Source organism: Populus alba, chromosome 11 (genome assembly GCF_005239225.2).
Source record: "Populus alba chromosome 11, ASM523922v2, whole genome shotgun sequence".
NCBI lineage: Eukaryota > Viridiplantae > Streptophyta > Magnoliopsida > Malpighiales > Salicaceae > Populus > Populus alba.
The window spans coordinates 6806849-6826452 of NC_133294.1; the positions used below are offsets into that span (position 1 = coordinate 6806849).

Here is a 19604-nt window from a genome sequence, read left to right on the forward strand (position 1 = left end):
TTGTGGAAGTGAAGAAAGGGTTAGAAAGCAATGGACATATCAGTTTTAGTGGGACAGTGAGAGATGGTGATGGTGGTGGATGATCAATTCTTCATGACCATATGACCCATGCTTAGATAGTGTTTGTCAGAGACTCACAAGATTCTTTAGGTTAGATTTGATTACGACTCGTTTTTTTTTTATATGGCCTCATGAGCACAGCCTGTGTTATGTGCTCTCTAGTCTGTTCACTATCCTCCCGACCCTTCCTTCAGGTTAAATTTTCTTAAGATTAATTGGTTTTGTTTTATAAATGCATGTTTCTTCTTCTGTTGCTTGTTTCATGTTTCCAGTAAACTGCATCTATTGAATTGGACTTGTCTTGTATTCTCTTTTGCTGGATTTTACTTGTTTTTCTCTGATGAATTTGCAATAGCAGAATGTATCTTTTGCTTGTAGAAGCAGAGAAAGAATGAAAAGAATAGGATTTCCTATGAGAGAAAAGAAAAGGAAGGAAGATACGTTTAGAAAGTCTGCAATCAAAAAATGCAGTAATGCTTCTTTGTATTTTCTACTTCTTTTACAGTGGATATCAATACATATATATATACAATTTCTAACTAACGTCTGTTAACAAACGGTTAACTAATTGTAACAGAATATAACTAACTATATTATATCCATAAATTACAATGTGTTTATGATATCATGGCCAGTCTTCGTGAGTCTTCTGGTGTAGGAGAGTCGGCTGCAGGGGTGGCTTGTTCTGCAAGTATTGAAGAATTGTTTGCAGCGTTAGCTTCTGTGGGAGCATGTGCTATGTTCCAATATCCCCCCGCAAGATGAGAATGGATATTTATCATTCCCATCTTGTCAAGTAGAGGATTAAGCATATGAGAACCAAGTGGTTTAGTGAGGGCATCAGCTAATTGAAACTTGGAAGGAATGTGAATGATGGTAAGGAGTCCTGCTTGCAATTTTTCACGAACAAGATGACAGTCAATTTGGATATGTTTGGTGCGTTCATGATGAATAGGGTTGTAAGCTATTTCGGAGGCTGGTTTGCTGTCAGTGTAGAGTAAGGCAGGTTGAGAGTGAGGGATGTGGAAATCAGCCAGTAAATAAGAATGCCATTGTAGTTCACAAGAAGTTGTTGCCAAATGCCCCGATATTCTGCTTCTGCAAGAGGACCTACTTACAGTAGGTTGTTTCTTTGATTTCCAAGAGATTAAGGAATCGCCAAGGAAAACTAGATAGCCAGTAACACTTCGACGAGTGTCAATACAACCTCCCCAATCACTGTCAGAATAAGCTTTTAAATGAAGGGGAGAAGCAGCTTTGAGTAGTAAACCTTTGCCTGGTGTGGCTTTAAGATACCGAAGGACTCTCTCTGCTGCTTGCATATGGAGGGTGTGAGGATTTGACATGAATTGGCTAAGAGTTTGGATGGCATAGGATAAGTCAGGTCTTGTGAGTGTAAGGTAGAGAAGCCTACCAATAAGTCTACGATAAGATGCAGGATTAGGCAAGGGAGGGCTAGTATCGTGTGTGCTGAGTTTGAGTGTGGATTCCATGGGAAAAGTGACAGGTTTAGCACCAGAAAAACCACTGTCCATGAGGATGTCCAAGGCATATTTTCTTTGGCAAAGAACAATGCCTTTGGTAGATCGAGCTACCTCAATGCCGAGAAAGTATTTGAGGTGTCCCAAATCTTTGACGGGGAAAATTCTGCGAAGATAGTTTTTGACTATAGTCAGTGCTGTAAGATCATTTGATGCGATGAGAACATTATCAACATAGATTAAAATGGCAATGAGGGTGGTTTCAGATTGCTTGATGAAGAGGCTAGAATCTGAATTGGCTTGTAGAAAACCAAATTGAAGAAGAGATGCAGAGAGTTTGGAAAACCATTGTCTTGAAGCCTGTTTAAGGCCATAGATACTCTTTTTGAGTTTGCATACTCGAGGGTCATTGTGATTGGAGTAACTAGGTGGTAATTGCATAAATACTTCTTCATGTAAGTCCCCATGTAGGAAGGCATTGTCTACATCAAATTGATGTAAATGCCAATTGTTGGCTGCAGCAATGGTGAGAAGAACACGTACTGTAGTGATTTTTGCAACAGGAGAGAAGGTGTCAAAAAAATCAATTCCCTCCTGTTGTGTGTATCCTTTTGCGACCAATCGTGCTTTATATCTCTCAACCTGTCCATCAGCCTGAAATTTAACTTTGTAGACCCATTTACATCCAATGACAGTTTTATTAGGGGGCAGAATGACTAAGTCCCAAGTTTGGTTTTTCTCAAGGGCTGTTATTTCATTGGTCATAGCATGCTGCCAATGAGGGATAGAGCTAGCTTGTTTGTAAGTTTTCGGTTCATAAATAGAGGAAACAGAAGAAGTGAAAGCACAGTGGGGTAAAGATAAATGGGATGTAGATAAGTAAGAAAGGATGGAGTAGGGCTTACCAGGCAGGAAGCAAGGGGAAGAGTCTGGTGTTGCTGAAGCAATCTGAGCCATATGTCCACAATAATACTGTGTTAAGTAAGTAGGTGGATGTTTAGTTCTTTCAGATTTTCTAAGTTGAGTAAGAGGAGGAGGCAGGGTAGAAATGTGAGGAACAGAAGGTTGGATAGGAATTGTTGTAGGAACAACAGAATCATGTAGAGTTGTGTTTGATGGTCGACAAGGAAAAGGATCAAAGTGTTGAGGATAGTCAGGGAATACAAGAGGTGTATGAACCTGATTTGGAATAGATGGAAAGTTGGATTCATGAAAAACTACATTGCGAGAGACAAAAGTTTTGCAAGTGTTTAAGTCAAGAACTTTGTATCCTTTAATGTGTGGAGGGTATCTAAGAAAAATACATTTCGTGGCTCTTGGATGAAATTTACCTCTATTATGAGTGATTGTGCTAGCAAAGCATAAACAGCCGAAAACTTTTAAGTAATTGTAATGTGGTGGTTTTTGATAAAGAAGTTGGTAAGGTGTCTGATTTTGGAGAAGGAGGGAGGGGGTACGATTAATGAGGTGTGTGGCTGTTAATATGCAATCTGTCCAATAAGATAAAGGTAGTTGGGTTTGAAACAGAAGAGATCGAGCTACATTGAGCAGGTGTTGATGTTTTCTTTCAACCCTTCCATTCTGTTCAGGTGTTTCAACACATGTTTGTTGATGTATGATGCCATGTGTTTGGTAGAAGATAGGCATATTAAATTCTTGGCCATTGTCGGATCTGAGAGTTTGAATATTTGTGTTAAATTGAGTATGAACATATGCTAGAAAATTGCTGAGAAGATGTCTTGTTTTAGATTTGGATTTCATTAAGAACAACCAAGTAAATCTATTGTAATCATCTACAATAGTAAGAAAAAATTGATAACCAGAATAAGAGGTGACAGAGAAGGGTCCCCAAATGTCAATATGAACTAATTGAAAGGTTTTTGTAGATTGATGAACAGATAAAGAAAAAGGCAAACGTTTTTGTTTAGCTAAGGGGCAAATATCACAAAAGCTATTGTTGCTGATAGTGACTGAAGGATCAGTTTTGTTCAAAAGGGCGATTTTGGAGGGAGGTATGTGGCCTAAACGTAAATGCCAGATATTTGTGGCAACAGCACAGGATTTGATGTTTGTTATAAGAGGTGATTTTGTAGCATTTGGAGCAGGAGGTTTGTGAAGTTTGTATAGACCAGATTCAGCTTCAGCAAGACCAATCATCTTCCATTTGCTTAGGTCCTGTAGAATACATTTGGTGTGAAGAAAAAATAAACCAACAATGTTAGCAGCAGTTAGTCTAGAAACAGAAATAAGATTGATATTAAAGGCTGGAACATAGAGTGCATTGTATAAAATGATGTCAGGGGAAAATCTAATTGTTCTAGTGAAGAGAATTGGTACATGTTGACCATTAGGCAGATGAACGTTATTCTGAGTTTTAGGAAGAATGATGGATTCAAAAAGAAGAGGACTACAGATCATGTGATCTGTGGCTCCAGTATCAAGAATCCAAGAAAAACTGTTATGAGGTGAAGATGCTGTATGACATGAAAAAGATATACCTGATGTAGATACTTCTGTAGCAGTGTTATTTAGCTTTGAGCTGGAAATGCTATTTGCTAGAGTGAGTAGATTTTGCATCTGTTCTTGAGAGAAAACAATGTTAGGGGTATCAAGATGTGGTTGCAAGGCAGTAGTATGATGTGCAGTAGGTAATCGTTGAAAGTTCTTGCTGGTATGTGGCATGGTAGCCAATCTTTTTCCTCTTGGTCCCTTCCACCCAGGAGGGTATCCAATGAGTTGGAAACATTTATCAACAATATGTCCAGGATATCCACAGTGGGTGCAGGTTGCCTTAGTTTTACCTTTGTATTTAGCAAATCGTGTAGTATAGTTGGAACCTGATTTGGAATTTTGATTGTGGTAGTGTTCAGCAATCATTGCTTGGCAATCAATTGGAATGGCTGCTGCATTTGTTAGGGATCTCTGACTCTCTTCTTGAAGAAGCAGGGAGAAGACTCTGCCCATAGATGGCAAAGGAGTTTGCAGCAATAGTTGGCTTCTAACTGATGAGTAAGAATCATGAAGGCCAACCAGAAATTTCATGACAAAGTCGGATTGTTGTCGAGCAGTTAGATGTTTAAAAATATTGCATGAGCAGGAATCAAGATGTCCACATTTGCAGCTTGGGATTGGGCGATAACTGTTGTATTCATCCCATAGGGCCTTGAATTCACTGAAATATTCAGTGATAGATTTTGAGTTCTATGCAATAGAACTCAAAGATTTTTCTAAACTAAAAACCCTTGGTCCATCACTTCTAAGATATCTAGTTCATATTTCTTCCCAGATATCAAAAGTTGTTGTGAAGTAAAGAAGGCTGCTGCGAATTTCTTTGGAAATTGAATTCATCAGCCATGATAGGACCAAATTGTTTGATCTCAGCCAAGCCATACGAAGTGATTGATTGGTTGTATTTGGTTGAACTAAAGATCCATCAATGAAGGCAATCTTGTTTTTCACTGTCAAGGCAATTGTCATGGATTTGCTCCATGCAATATAATTTTCGCCAGTGAAGATTTCTAAAACCAGAAGAGCGCCAGGATTATCAGAAGGATGGAGGTAATAGCAGCTGGAAGAATCATCAGAAAGATTTAGAGTAGCGATATTGGATGAATCTTTATGTGCTGTAGAAGCACTTTCTTCAAAATGATCAGACATTTTGAAAAAGAATCAAGAAGTTGATGACAGAAAAAGGTATCCAACTACAAAGATCATGAATCTTTAAAAATTAAAGAAGAGTATATGTTTTCAGAGTTTTTAGAATATAGCAGAGATATTATAAAATCTTGATTTCTTCTATTGCTCTGATACCATGATGAATTTGCAATAGCAGAATGTATCTTTTGCTTGTAGAAGCAGAGAAAGAATGAAAAGAATAGGATTTCCTATGAGAGAAAAGAAAAGGAAGGAAGATACGTTTAGAAAGTCTGCAATCAAAAAATGCAGTAATGCTTCTTTGTATTTTCTACTTCTTTTACAGTGGATATCAATACATATATATATACAATTTCTAACTAACGTCTGTTAACAAACGGTTAACTAATTGTAACAGAATATAACTAACTATATTATATCCATAAATGACAATGTGTTTATGATATCATGGCCAGTCTTCGTGAGTCTTCTGGTGTAGGAGAGTCGGCTGCAGGGGTGGCTTGTTCTGCAAGTATTGAAGAATTGTTTGCAGCGTTAGCTTCTGTGGGAGCATGTGCTATGTTCCAATATTCTCCATGCATTGCTGGTTCGATATGCTATCATTTCATATCACTGATGTAATCTCCCTGTAGCCAGATCATGCCAAGCGGACCTGTGATTATCAGCGAGCATGCAAGAAATAGACAAAACTAGATATTTGATAGGTTCATGTTAAATTTTTCTTGAATATATATATAAAAAATTAATTAAATTTTTTTTAAACCGTGTAAGGATTGATTTGATATAACTCGATTGATTTTGTGAATTTAAAAACAACTTATACAATCCGTAAAAATATAATTTGACTAAAAAATATTTTAAGATAATATCTTTTTCTAATATTAAAATAACAACATATTGTATTAACTTAGATCAACTTGAGTTAACAATTCAAATATGTGATTCAAGTTATAAGACTATGATGACCCAATATAAAGCAAATCAAATAAATTATTAAACCTAGCTAATTTTTCAATCAACTCAATATTAAAGAATGAAATTAAATAAAATTAAATAAAAAAGACCTAAAAAAATGACTCGAGCTAACCTGTCAAACCTGGGTCATGAGGTTAAGATAACATAATAAAAAGCAAATTGAAACAAATCATGAAGCCTAATTCTCAATCAAACACAATATTAAATGATGAAATTAAAAAAAATCAATTAAAAAAAAACTAAGTCAATTGGGTTAACCCGGCAAACTCGTAACCCAGATCATGAGACATGGACAACCCATTAAAAATCAAATCTAATATTAAAGGACCCGTGAGCCAAGTCATGAGACTGAGATAACATCTTACAAAGAAAATAAAAAAGTGATTTGATTTAACTTGGGTTAAAATATCAAAACCTTTAAATTTAGTTTTTCAATTTAATCTTCATTCAACCTTTTCATATGTTAGATTTTGTCCCAATTTTAACAAATTTAAAAATTAAAACATTATGAGTTATTTTTAGCTTATTTTTCATGGCATAGTCAAATATAAAAAAAGTATTTTTTAACTCATTTTCTATAACATTGCAAAATATAAAAAAATAATTCACTTTTCAGAACTATTTTTTTTTTTAATAAAAAAGCTACTTTCCAACCAACAAACAGGTTTAGACCAAGCATATGTGTAGAATTTACAATCTGGATATAAAAACTTATACTGAAATGTTTTTTGTAATGCAACACAACTTTTCTTATTCATTTGCTGTAACATTTATACAAATTTGGAAGCTTGAATTTTGAATTCAAATATATGTGTAACTGAAGAATATTTACAGTCAAGATAATAACAATATTTCAAACGAATCCTATATTTATGGAGAGCACAAAATCTGGCATGACTTATGATAACAGCTGCATTTGAATGTGTTGTGATGTGATCTAATCAGATTCCTTAATACGCCCCCGCAAGAACGGGCTACCATCGGATAGGCCGATCTTGTTGCATAAGAAGTTGGTCCGTTGTCTGGAGAGAGGCTTGGTGAGCAGATCTGCGAGCTGATCAGTGGTGTGGACATGTCGAACATTAAGAATTTTTTTCGCAACCAAATCTCTCACAAAGTGAATATCAATCTGTATGTGTTTCATCCGGGAGTGCTGCACAGAGTTAAAGCTGAGGTGAGTAGCACCCAAATTGTCACATAAGAGCAGGGGTGGCTGTGATAAACAAAATTTCAGTTCCTGGAGCAGTGATAGTAGCCAAACACTTTCAGCAGCAGTCGTTGCCAGGGCCCTATATTCAGCTTCAGTGGATGATCTTGTAATGGCACGCTGCTTCTTAGAACTCCAGGAAATTGGTGTGGTGCCAAGGAATAACAAATAGGCAGAAGTAGATTTCCTGTCATCCAAATTACCAGCCCAGTCAGCATCCGAGAAACAAGTTAACAGTCTGCTGGATGTGTTACTAATAGTAATTCCATGGAAGATTGTATTCTTCAAATATCGCAGTAGCCTCTTCGTTGCTGTCCAATGAATCTGTGTGGGATGATGCATGAACTGGGACAGTTTATTCACAACAAAACTTATATCAGGTCTGGTAAGAGATAAATATTGCAATGCTCCAATGACTCGACAATATTCGGTGGAATCAATAGAGGAAGACCCATCATTCAATTGTAAGGGAACCGATGTTGAGAGTGGTGTGTTGACATCTCTAGCACCATCCATATTTGTCCTGGCAAGTAAGTCTCTGATATATTTGTGCTGAGTCAGAAACAAGCCGGCTGCAGTGGGAATAACCTCAACACCAAGAAAGAAATGCAGTAATCCCAAGTCTTTGATAGAAAATTTTTGACCAAGATGATCAACAAGACTTGCAACAAAGACTGAGTTATTGCCTGTGATAATCAAATCGTCAACATACACTAGGCAATAAGCAAGATTGGAGCCAGTATGAAACACAAAAAGAGAGGAATCTGATTTAGAATTAAGAAACCCAAACTCAGTCAAGGCATGCTTAAGGGCAGAGAACCAAGCACAGGGTGCCTGTTTTAAGCCATAAATTGCCTTAGTTAGGCAACAAACGTGATCTGGATAGTCAGGATTTCTGAACCCAGGAGGCTGCTTCATGTATACTGTTTCGGTAAGATGCCCATGTAGAAATGCATTATTAACATCCAATTGTCTCAAGGTCCAACCCTGCATTACAGCAAGAGTTAACACAGTGCGTATAGTGACTGGTTTAACAACAGGACTAAATGTCTCCTTGTAATCGAGACTGGGTCGCTGATTGAACCATTTGGCCACTAATATGGCCTTGAACCGTTCAACAGACCCATCAGCAAGCCGTTTCACTCGAAACACCCATTTACAACCCACAATATTGCAATCAGAAGGAGGGGATACTAATTGCCAAGTATTATGTTGCATTAAAGCAGTTAACTCGGTGGACATGGCGTCACGCCATCTAGGATCGGCGAGGGCAGCAGTAACACTGGTGGGTTCCAGAGAAGATGGAAGAGGATGTTTGGTAACAAGGAAAGATTTTTTTTTTGGTTTATAAATGTTATTCATGGATCTAGTAGTCATTGTATGAACACGTATTGCATCAGATGAAGGAACAGTAGAAGCAGGTATGTCAATTGAAGCAGGTAATTCAATTGAAACAGGGGAATCGAAAAACAGTGGTGAAGATGGAGTACTTACCTGGAGAGGAGACGGGTTAGAGAACGATCCATGCTCAGACGATGTGAAGACTTCATTACCCACATCCAGAGAGGGGCTAGGACGAGGTGGATCAAAGGATAACTTTGGTAAGGAGATTGACACAGAAGAGTGTTGGCCCGCTGATGGAGAAGAACTGACATTGGAATGACTGGTCGGTTGAAAAGGAAATGTTGTTTCATGAAAGATGACATGTCGGGAAGTGATTATTTTGTCGGTAGAAGACTCAAGGCACATATATGCATTTTGAGATAAACTGTAACCAACGAATGTGCACGGTTTGGATTTCGGCTCAAGTTTATGTTTATTATATGGTCGGGTTAATGGAAAACAAAGGCAGCCAAACTGTTTAAGCTTGAGATAGTTGGGTGTTTAATTGAATAATAATTCAAACGGAGATTTATTATTCAAGATGACAGTTGGCATGCGATTTATAAGGTAGACAACAGCTTGAAATGCATAAGGCCAATAAAAAAGAGGCATATGAGCATCAGTGAGCAAAGTAAGACCAGTTTCAACTAGATGACGATGTCGCCTTTCAGAAATACCATTTTGTTGGGGGGGTGTGGAGAGCAGTAGTGTAGTGACTAATTCCATGAACTGAGAGATAAGTTTTGAGACCAATATATTCCCCACCATTATCAGAATAAAGACTTTTGATTTTTATGTTGAAATGATTTTCCACAAGATTGCGAAATTGAGGAAAAATAGTTTGAACAGTTGATTTTTGGGTCATGGGATAAAGCCATATATATTTGGTATAATGGTAAACAAAAATAACATAATATTTAAATCCATTAATTCCAATATCATGAGATGGACCCCAAACATCTGTGTAAATTAGTTCAAGTGGAATATTGCTAGTAAGACCATGAGTATTAAAAGGTTGACAATGAGCTTTGTTTTGAGAACATGAAGTACATAAAGAGGAATGGCCATTTTTATTGATGGGTAAGGAAAAAGCATGAATGAGATGATTAACCAATTTAGATGATGGATGACCAAGACGTTTGTGCCATCCATCGGTTGTGGTACGTTCATGAACATAAGCAGTAATATTTTTCTTAATAGAGGGTAGGTATTCCGGAAATGGGTACACTCCATCTTCACATTCGCCTTTGAGTAGAATCGCCCCCGTGATCCGATCCTTCACCAAAAAGTAAGTAGGGTGAAATTCAATGAAAACATTGTTATGCTTGGTAAAATGATGAACTGAGATAAGATTTTTATGGATGGTTGGAACACAAAGAGTGTCACGTAAATGAAAGACATGATTGGATGTTTTAAGAGATAAGGACCCAGTATGAGAGACGTGCAAACCTGATCCATCCCCAATTACCACTTCATTAGTGCCGTTATATTCTGAATTAATTGTCAGATTAGAGAGATCAGTAGTCATATTATGAGATGCGGCTGAGTCCACTAGCCATTTATGATTTTTGCGTTGAGAAGAGGCTGCACAATTTGCTGAGAAGTCAAAAGTAGACATTTTTGGGCATTGTTTCGCTGTATGCCCAAATTGATCACACCATTGACATTTTGGTTTAAACCTCCTTTATCCCGAATTAAAAGACCCATTTCGGTGAGCACCATTGTTGCCACGTGGAGGTGGAGAAGCAGCCGGAGGACGCCATCTGGACTGTCTAGAATTAAAGGAGGATTGTGGATGCCAGCGATGAGAGTAATTAGCAGTGGGAACAAACAAAGTTGCAGATTGTTGCTCCAGCCGCCGAAGGTAACTTTCATGATTAACAAGTAGATCATGAAGCTCTTCGAATTTCAGAGACGTCTCACGGGCACGAATAGGAGCAGCGATGTCCCTAAACTCAACACCCAAGCCATTTAGGATGTATAGAGTCAAATCATCGTCTGAAACAGGGTGGTCGATGATTGCTAATTCATCAGCAATAACTTTAATTCCTTGAAGGAATTCAGTAACCGAACGAGACCCACGATTGCTCAAGGTAAGATCTTCTTTGAGCTGCATCACACGTGTTCTTGATTTTCCTGGATATAAACGGGTAAGTGCTGTCCAAGCATCACAAGATGTTTTGCAGGCAGATAAAAGAGGGGTAATGGTGGTAGATGTGGAGGCAAGGATGGCATGTAGAATGAGCTTGTCTTGGCGAATCCAGTGGGAATTTGCCGCTTTGGATGCAGTAAGATTGAGTGCATCAATGGCAGGGCACTTATGCTTGCCTGTTACAAACTCAATGAGATCGTAGCCGATGAGCAAGGCTTCGAATTGAGCTCGCCATTGTGGAAAAGTAGAGGGGATGAGTTTTTCATTGATGGTTGTGGCAGCATTGATTGTGACTATGGGTGAGTGTGTGGAGTCGGTGGTGGATGTAGTGATGGTTGCCATTTGCAGGGAACAGAAGAAGAAGAGTAGCAGGATGATCGAAAATACTCGTTAGAGATTTTCAGGCTCTGATACCATATAGAAACTTATATTGCAATGTTTTTTGTAATGCAACACACAACTTTTCTTATTCATTTGCTGTAACATTTATACAGATTTGGAAGCTTGAATTTTGAATTCAAATATGTGTGTAACTGAAGAATATTTACAGTCAGGATAATAACAATATTTCAAACAAATCCTATATTTATGGAGAGCACAAAATCTAGCATGACTTATGATAACAACTGCATTTGAATGTGTTGTGATGTGATCTAATCAGATTCCTTAATACTGGATTATTTGGTATATTTTTGCTTATTATATTTTTTAAAAAATTGATAAAATAATACAGCTTGAAAAAATTTAGTGAAATGACATTAATTTATACATGTTGTATTTAGAAAACATGATATCCAAGCTTGTTTCTATTTGAAATGCAACATTTTAAAAGAATTATGAATTGAACTATATAAATTTTAACAAGAAAAGAGGAGAGATGACAGAGAAAAAGAAAAAAACAAAAAGACCCCAAAAACACTTTAAAATATCAATTGTAACATTATTAATATCATTTTTATAAGATGAATCCAATATCATAAAAAAAAAAAAAAAAAAAAAAAAGTCACCCCATGGCGGAACCAATCCTCTAGTGTCTTTTTATTTATTTATTTGTTTGTTCTGTCTCCTCTCTTTTCTTTCCTCTCGCAAATTATAATGAGAATAAAAAAAAGAGAAAAAAGAAAAAGAAAAAGAAAAAGAAATGGTTGAAATGTATATCAATCATGAAGACAGCGAAATATTCTGTGAAAAAGATATTATTGAAGTATTACCGCTGTTAGGCAGGAAAAGTCATTCGAGACAAACATTACCTTAATTTCGTAACTCAGAAACAGAGGAAAAATCATCTTCAAAGTGCATAGCGCTAGCTAGCAACTTGGTCTGCCCTTTATGGAATGAAGAAAATACTGTAAACCATGAGCGCAGTAAACTTGGTACTCTCTCTCTCTCTCTCTCTCTCTCTCTCTCTCACACACACAAACACACACACACACACACAGAATCCACACCTTTTCTTGTATGTAAAAGAGACTCACAAAGAGATACCCAATTTCTGTGCTCAAATAAACTTTTTTTTATATGTATATGTAAGTTTTTTACTTACGAATATGATGGTTAAGGATACGTGGAAGTGAATAAAGGGATGGAAAGTTATAGGAATTGGAATTTCTCGGATTTATATAAGTTACTCTGCGTTCAAAATTGGTGTCTTTATGTGAATTAATGGCTGATTGCTTGTTTGTTTTAGGAGGCATCATGGTGATCTCCTTGATTTCTTTGTGCGTGAAAAGAAATGTTTTTGAAAGATCCTATCTTTACTGAATTTAGCGATGAGGTGAAAGATTGCCATCCCAGAAGAATTAAAAAAAAAAAAAACTCCAATATTTTATTACAATCTGTCAATGACAGACTTATTCATATCACATCAACAGTACTCATGGTAGCTTGGAGATTTTACTAAGAGCTAGATATAAATTCAAAAGGACGTTGATCGTTATAGTTGCCTGGGGGGTCATAGTTGCAACTGATGATTGTGCCGGCGCCATTATTGCACCTCACCTTAGCACATCCTAGACGAACCGAGTTGCGCCAAACTACCTGAGTGTAATGCAAGCACTGCCCACCAACACAGGAATTCGAGTTGTAGTCATAGTTTGCCCTCTCATCCACCCACATTTTCACAGCAGCCGTGCCGGCAAGGTCAGGGCTGCCCCATGCAAGGTTTTCACCATAAGGACCACCGGAGTGCACCATTCTGCAACCGCCCCTTAGTCCATTAATGTAGCTTCGTGCAAAAGCAGCCACTGTATTGTCCCATCTCATGGGCCCTACACCCACCGATGCACGGGCAGCGTTGTGAGCATTGAGGAAGTCTTGCGGGGAGTCCTGGGCATTGGCGACAGTGGCTAGACTTACTAGAGAGATAATTGCTAGGGCGATCTTACTCATCTCCATGTTGATTCGCCTGGAGGAAGAGGAGGAAGCACTTGGGGCTAATGTTGATGAATAGGAAAGAGCATTTACGTAGGTATATATAGGGATTTCCCACTTAATGTTTAATGTTCATCAACATCATCCTGCAAGAGAAGAATTATGGATTAGTAGCTAGTGGGAAATATTTAAAAGTAAATTTGGATTAATGTATGCCAGTAGAAAGAAGTCATTTTCGATAATATATAAAAATCAACAATGGCCGCCACCTCTAGGCAAGGCCGCCACCGTTAGGTACTCAATGTGCTCATAGACTGACCCACCATGAGTTGATTTTTTGGTACTCTATTTTTCCAAGCTCAACTTGATCAGATGGCGTTCTTAACAGGAAAATAAGGTGGCGGCTTATCCTCATTCAATTAAAAAGAGAGCTTTTAAAAGATGTTTCCTGAGAACATGTGTTGTCCCATATGGTCTTTATTCAAGTTCAACTTGCTTTCACCTTTTCTTCATAACTTATTTCGTCCTTATCTATATAATTACATTAAATTAAAAATTCTGCATATTTTAAATTCCCATGCTTCGTAGAAGACGTACGGATATATACAGTGCACTCATATGAGATATTTACAAATGGATAATATCACCTTTATTTTTGTATTTTAAAAATATTCTTGAAAAAAATAATTTTTTTTACTTTAAATTAATATTTTTTGATATTTTCATATCGTTTTGATATGTTAATATCAAAAATAATTTTTAAAAATTAAAAAAATTATTTTAATGTATTATTTTGAAAGACACTCTAATCTATTTTTGAACGAAAAACACTTTAAATTTGATAGATATTGAAAACCTTAATAAAATTCCTATTTGTTTTTCATTGTCTTTGTTTCTTCTATTGAAAAAAAAAATGAATTGACACCGGTGAAAAATAATGCTAACGATATTAACATTATATGATATATTAAAAGAGCTCATTGTCCTTGTTACTGTTTACCAAGATACAAAGCATTGTTGATTAAAGCAGTGTAACAACAAAGCTATTCTTGCTATAGAGAATTATAAAGACTGCAAGGGGAGGGTGGGGTTGTCTTTACATTCGTATGCATTTAGCATTGAAAAGATGATTTGGAAGAAAACGATCAGTGCAAATTTTGGTGGGGCATGATGCGTTGTAGGCTCAAGAGTGCAGACACCTAGTGTTGGGGCTGCCATGTCCTGAGCACTAGGACCAGACTTGTGCTTGGCCGCAGATCCAGGCGAGCAGGTCTGCAAGCCAGTGCATCTAGAGCTGCAGGCCCACTTGCTTGGGTCTGCAGAACCACGTGTTGAATGCGGGCTCACACGTCTAGGTCTCTTCTGACCGATGCCTAGGGTCTACAAACCCCCTCAGGGGTTGCAGACCCGTGCGGTTGGGTCTATAGAATAAAAAAAATAAAATAACAATTATTATTGTTGTTGTTATTATTGTTAATAATTTTATTACTATAAAAACCAGGGCCATTCAAGTCTATAATTATTATTAATATGATGAATATTATTATTTGTATTATAAATATTTTTATTATTTTATTAATACTAAAAATAATATATTATTTGTGTTATAAATATTATGATTGTTATTATTATTAATATTAAAAATACCATTATTTTTATTATAAATATTATTATTTTGATTATAATTAATATTATTAATATAATAATTAATAAATTTGTAAAAAATATTATTAATATTAAAAAACAATAATATATTTGATTTAAATGGTAACATTAAGAATTGTAATGTGTTCATTTCCGAACCTAATTCTCTAGGGTCTAGGGTCAGGATCCAAGGTTAATGAGTTTTACATCCAGATCAAATTCTCTGAGGTCCTACATTTAGAACCATTGGTAATGGGTCCATTGTCAAGACCAAATTATCTTGGCTTCGACATTGACCTCATTCTCTCAAGTCCGGTGTCAACACTCAAAACTAATGGGACTGCTTTAAGATCCAATTCTCTTGGGTTCGGCTTTAGAATCCAAGGGTAATCGGTCGTGCGTCAAGATTCAATTCTCATGGGTCCGGCATCCGAACCAAAGGCTAATGGTTCCTGCATCCGGACCAAAAGCTAATGGGTCCGGTGTTAGGACTTAATTCTCTTGGGTCTTGCGTCAGGACTTGAGATTAATAGGTCTTGCGTTAAGATTCAAGGTTCTTAGGTCATAAATTTCTAAATATTATTATTTGTATTATACTTATTGTTATTTTTATTATAATTAAAAGTATTAAAATTAAAAATATTATAATTTGTATTATAATTAATATTATTAATAAAATAATTAATAAATTTGAAATTTTTTTTATTATTATTATTATCATCAATAAATTTAAAAAATATTGTCATTACTATGAAAGAAAAACCATCATTTAAAAAAAAATAAAAAATATAAGAATTTAGATAAACAAGTTAAATATTATTATTAATATTATAAATATTATTGTTGGGTTTGATGTTGTAACCAAACTCAACGCTCTTGGATTCGGCATTATAATATTTAACTAGTTTAATATTTTTTTTATGGTAGGTAACGACCAGATCCAATGTTTTTTGAATTTTTAATATATATTTTTTTAAAAATAAATTAGCCAACAACATAATACGGTAGATAACTAGTTTCTAACTATAAGATACATGTGATAATTTGTGATAATTCTTATATCAAATGCCGAGCCATGACTACTATTTTCCAAACGAAAACGAAAAGGAAAACGAAAACAAAAAATATTATTAAAAACAAAAGGGCCATGAATTTTGAAATAAGTTTAGCTGATTTCTAGCTTGTGGGCTTAATGTTTTAGTTTTCAGACATTACCCCAATGCTCTAGCTTGCTAGCTGCATGGGCTAACACTGCGACGGGTCTGTGCGTTATATGTACTATAGGACCTCTGTGCTTCTTTGTAAATTGAACGGGCTTCATCATAAACGGAAAACAAATTAAAATCAGTTGGGTGACCTTCTCCAGGAGAAATCTCATTTTTCATATGATAAGCATAAATCAAAGTTCTACACAATGAACTCAGCAGTTACTTTGATTTTATTCTCTTCTGCCTACGTCTAAAAGGAGTGGGAAGAACAAGAAAACAAAAACTCTTTCATTATCCTTCCAAAATATGAATTTATTAGGTACATAAAATACCAAGATAAGAACTAGACTAAACCTAGTTGATTGGCAGCATAAGAGAAAAAAATTATTTCAATTTCCTTAGCAGAGGAGAGAAATTCAGATGTTATCAACTGCCTTTCGTCGTCTTAACAATGGTTGCAGCCACGACGGAGACATCATGCACAACTCTATTCATGTCAGAAAGGGGCGACCTGCATCTGGTTTTGAATTCCTTTTCACATGGCCTGGCCTCAACAGCAGCATCCATTGTGCCTCGTTCAGAAAATTTGTAGTCACCGGAACACAAAGCTTGTAGAGACAATGGAATGTCTTTATACTCATGAAGCAGCGGTGTAGTGTGTGGCTTGCCCTAGCGTTGATGGTGGGAATCATTATCTTGGCAAACATGTAAAATAGATTTCACCAAACATGTAAAATAAACACGACTTATTTAACACACACACGCATTATTAACTCGGAACTTTAATCCGAGGCCATAATTAGTAAGCACGTTGGTTAGCATATATAGTTGCCTGCTGGAGGATCATAGTTGCAGCTGATTAATGGAGATTCTCGCCGTAAGGCCCACGAGAGAGTGCGATTCTGCAATCACTCACTACTGTATATTAGTATAGTCTTGAGGTGAATCTTGAGAACGGGAAACAGGGAATAGTAAGGCTAATTAGGCAATGAGACAAGCAATTGCTAAAGATTTTTCGCTAATCTCCATACCGGGCAATGATTAAAAACTGGGATGGCAGTATAAAGCGTATGCATAACGTCTCTGTGCTGAAAATTATATGATCAATGGCAGGATTGTTCAAACGAAAGCTTTCTATTACACCACCCATGGATTTACAAGGAAGATTGCGGTCAACTTCGTTTGATCTCAAGGTGTGATTCCACGTGTAGGGCGATCAGATAAACTCAAATTGGTCCAAGGGTGAGATGTTGAAGTTTCACTTACATCATAATGCTTCTTATCCCTTTGCTTTCTTGCAAGTATTGTCTTCTAGCCATCAATAATTTTCTTCTTTATTGGAAAGGTCAAAATTCTTTCTTCTGGCTAAAATTAAAGGCAAACCTCAAAAATGACACCAACTACTATATTAATATCAATTTTTATCTTATATATATATATATATATATATATATATATTTGTATATCAATTTTATTGTTAACTAATTTTTATTTCTCAATTATTATAATTATATACCAAAACATCTTTATTTTTATTTTATTTTGGCAAAAAACCAATAATGTGGATAGAATCCAAGATAAGAATATATGGATGAAAATACTTAATTAAGAATTTTTGAAACAATATGGAGGGCAAAGTTAATACAAAGTTTTTTTTTTTTTTTTTTTATGATTTGTCATAAAACTTAATAATTACAAAAGGATTTTTCCGGCAAAGAGAATAGGTAGATACAAAAAGACTTTCCGGCAAAGAAAAAAGTGCCATAAATAATCAAATTAAACAATAATTTTCTATGAAAAAACCAGTGCCCTAATTCAAATATTAAGGTAATTTGTCTATCCTATAAATATTATATTATCTTGATTTTTTATCTAATTATGGTCGTAATATAAAAATATATAATTTAGAATTCTTATTTATTTATTTATTGAGAATATGCTATTTTGGGGTTGTCACTATACTGATCCTGTGCTCTCCTATTTCAGTGGTCTAATCGTCTTCATTTTTATCCATCCATTTCCATAATGAAATAATATCTATTTTTTTAATGATAGTGCGGTTTAAATTGGTAGTTGAATTTTTTCTTATTAGCTCGACCGTAAGAGAATTCAACATAATTAAAAATAATAATAATTTAAACTAAACAAATCATTTATATTTATATTTCTATGAAAAGGAAAAATATGCAATGATTCTCCTAATATTCTTGATGGTTTTCTTTCTTTGATTGATATTATAGTAATGATTATTTGAATATCATTATTGTTTACGGGGAGGCTTGAGGGAGATTTAAGGGATTAATTGTTGGGAGGAATATATCTCTTTTCCTTTTTTCCCTATGGAGTATTAATACATGTGGTTAATTGATATGAAAGAATTTGCATTAATTCTCTACTAACCTTATTGCTGACTAAGAATGGCACCCTTTTAAAGCTCGTGCCTCATCAAACATGATGGCTTGAAAGGATTGGTTTAATTATTTAATATATGTATATATATACATATATTAAATAATTAAACCAATCCTTTTAAGGTCATTGAAACTTCATTTTCCAGAGAAATTGAAGTGAATATTATTGCACCATATTATCGTTTGATATAATTAGTCGCGGAAATACATCGTTTCCATTTTACTATCATTGGCCAAATGAGATGGCTTATTTATCACGCACACATTCCTGCATGCCAAACCCTAGAGTCACAGCTCTAGTAAGGACGCTGGCCAACGTAGTTGCCGGGGGGAGCATAGTTGCAACTGATGACTGTACCGCCATTGCTGCACCTCGCCTTAGCACAACCTAAACGAACCGAGTTGCGCCAAACCACCTGAGTATAATGCCTGCATTCTCCACCAACACATGAATTGGACTTGTAATCATACTTTGGTTTCTCATCAACCCACAATTTCACGGCAGCGCTGCCTGTAAGATCACCACTACCTCCTGCAAGGTTCTCGCCGTAAGGCCCACCAGAATGCACAAGTCTGCAATCGCCCGTGAGCCGTTTAATATAGTTACTTGCATAAGCTGCCACGTTAGTGTCCCACACAATATTTCCAACACCTACCTGTGCACGAGCATTATTGTGGGCATTGACGTAGTCTTGTGGGGAGTCTTGGGCAAGGGATAGAGGGATTGTTATAGCTAAGGCAAAAAGAAAAGCAATTGCTAGTGAATTCTTGGAGATTTCCATGTTGTGTTTTTTTTCCTTTTCCAAGCGGGATGTGAAATAGTTTTTGTTATGAATGATAAATAGTGGACGCATGTATATATAGGGTCTGGGCAGTGGTGAAGCTAAGATTTTTTTAAATATGGAGGCAAATTATTAACAAATATTTGATATTATATATTATATTTGTTATATATATAAATTAATTTGAAATATATATACCAACTCAAGTTAAGCAAAATTAATTTAAGAAATACTTTTAAAAATAAAAAAAAACTTATATTATAATTGTTCTTTTCAA

At 35.8% G+C, this 19604-nt stretch overlaps 3 protein-coding genes across 3 annotated transcripts; all 3 read right to left on the bottom strand.

The window, feature by feature from the left end:
• Positions 1–677: 677 nt before the first annotated feature.
• Positions 678–5198, bottom strand: LOC140956070 (uncharacterized). The gene is made up of 3 exons (XM_073412239.1): positions 4905–5198; positions 3513–4742; positions 678–2720 (listed from the first exon to the last, which is right to left on the bottom strand). Exons 1-3 carry the CDS (start codon positions 5196–5198, stop codon positions 678–680), a joined length of 3567 nt encoding a protein of 1188 aa, XP_073268340.1.
• Positions 5199–12711: 7513 nt separating this feature from the next.
• Positions 12712–13462, bottom strand: LOC118051887 (pathogenesis-related protein 1). The gene has a single exon (XM_035062650.2). It carries the CDS (start codon positions 13304–13306, stop codon positions 12809–12811), a length of 498 nt encoding a protein of 165 aa, XP_034918541.1. The 5' UTR covers positions 13307–13462; the 3' UTR covers positions 12712–12808.
• A 5209-nt stretch (positions 13463–18671) lies between these two features.
• On the bottom strand, positions 18672–19365 carry LOC118051896 (pathogenesis-related protein 1). Its single transcript, XM_035062667.2, has one exon. It carries the CDS (start codon positions 19325–19327, stop codon positions 18842–18844), a length of 486 nt encoding a protein of 161 aa, XP_034918558.1. The 5' UTR covers positions 19328–19365; the 3' UTR covers positions 18672–18841.
• Between the last annotated feature and the right edge of the window lie 239 nt (positions 19366–19604).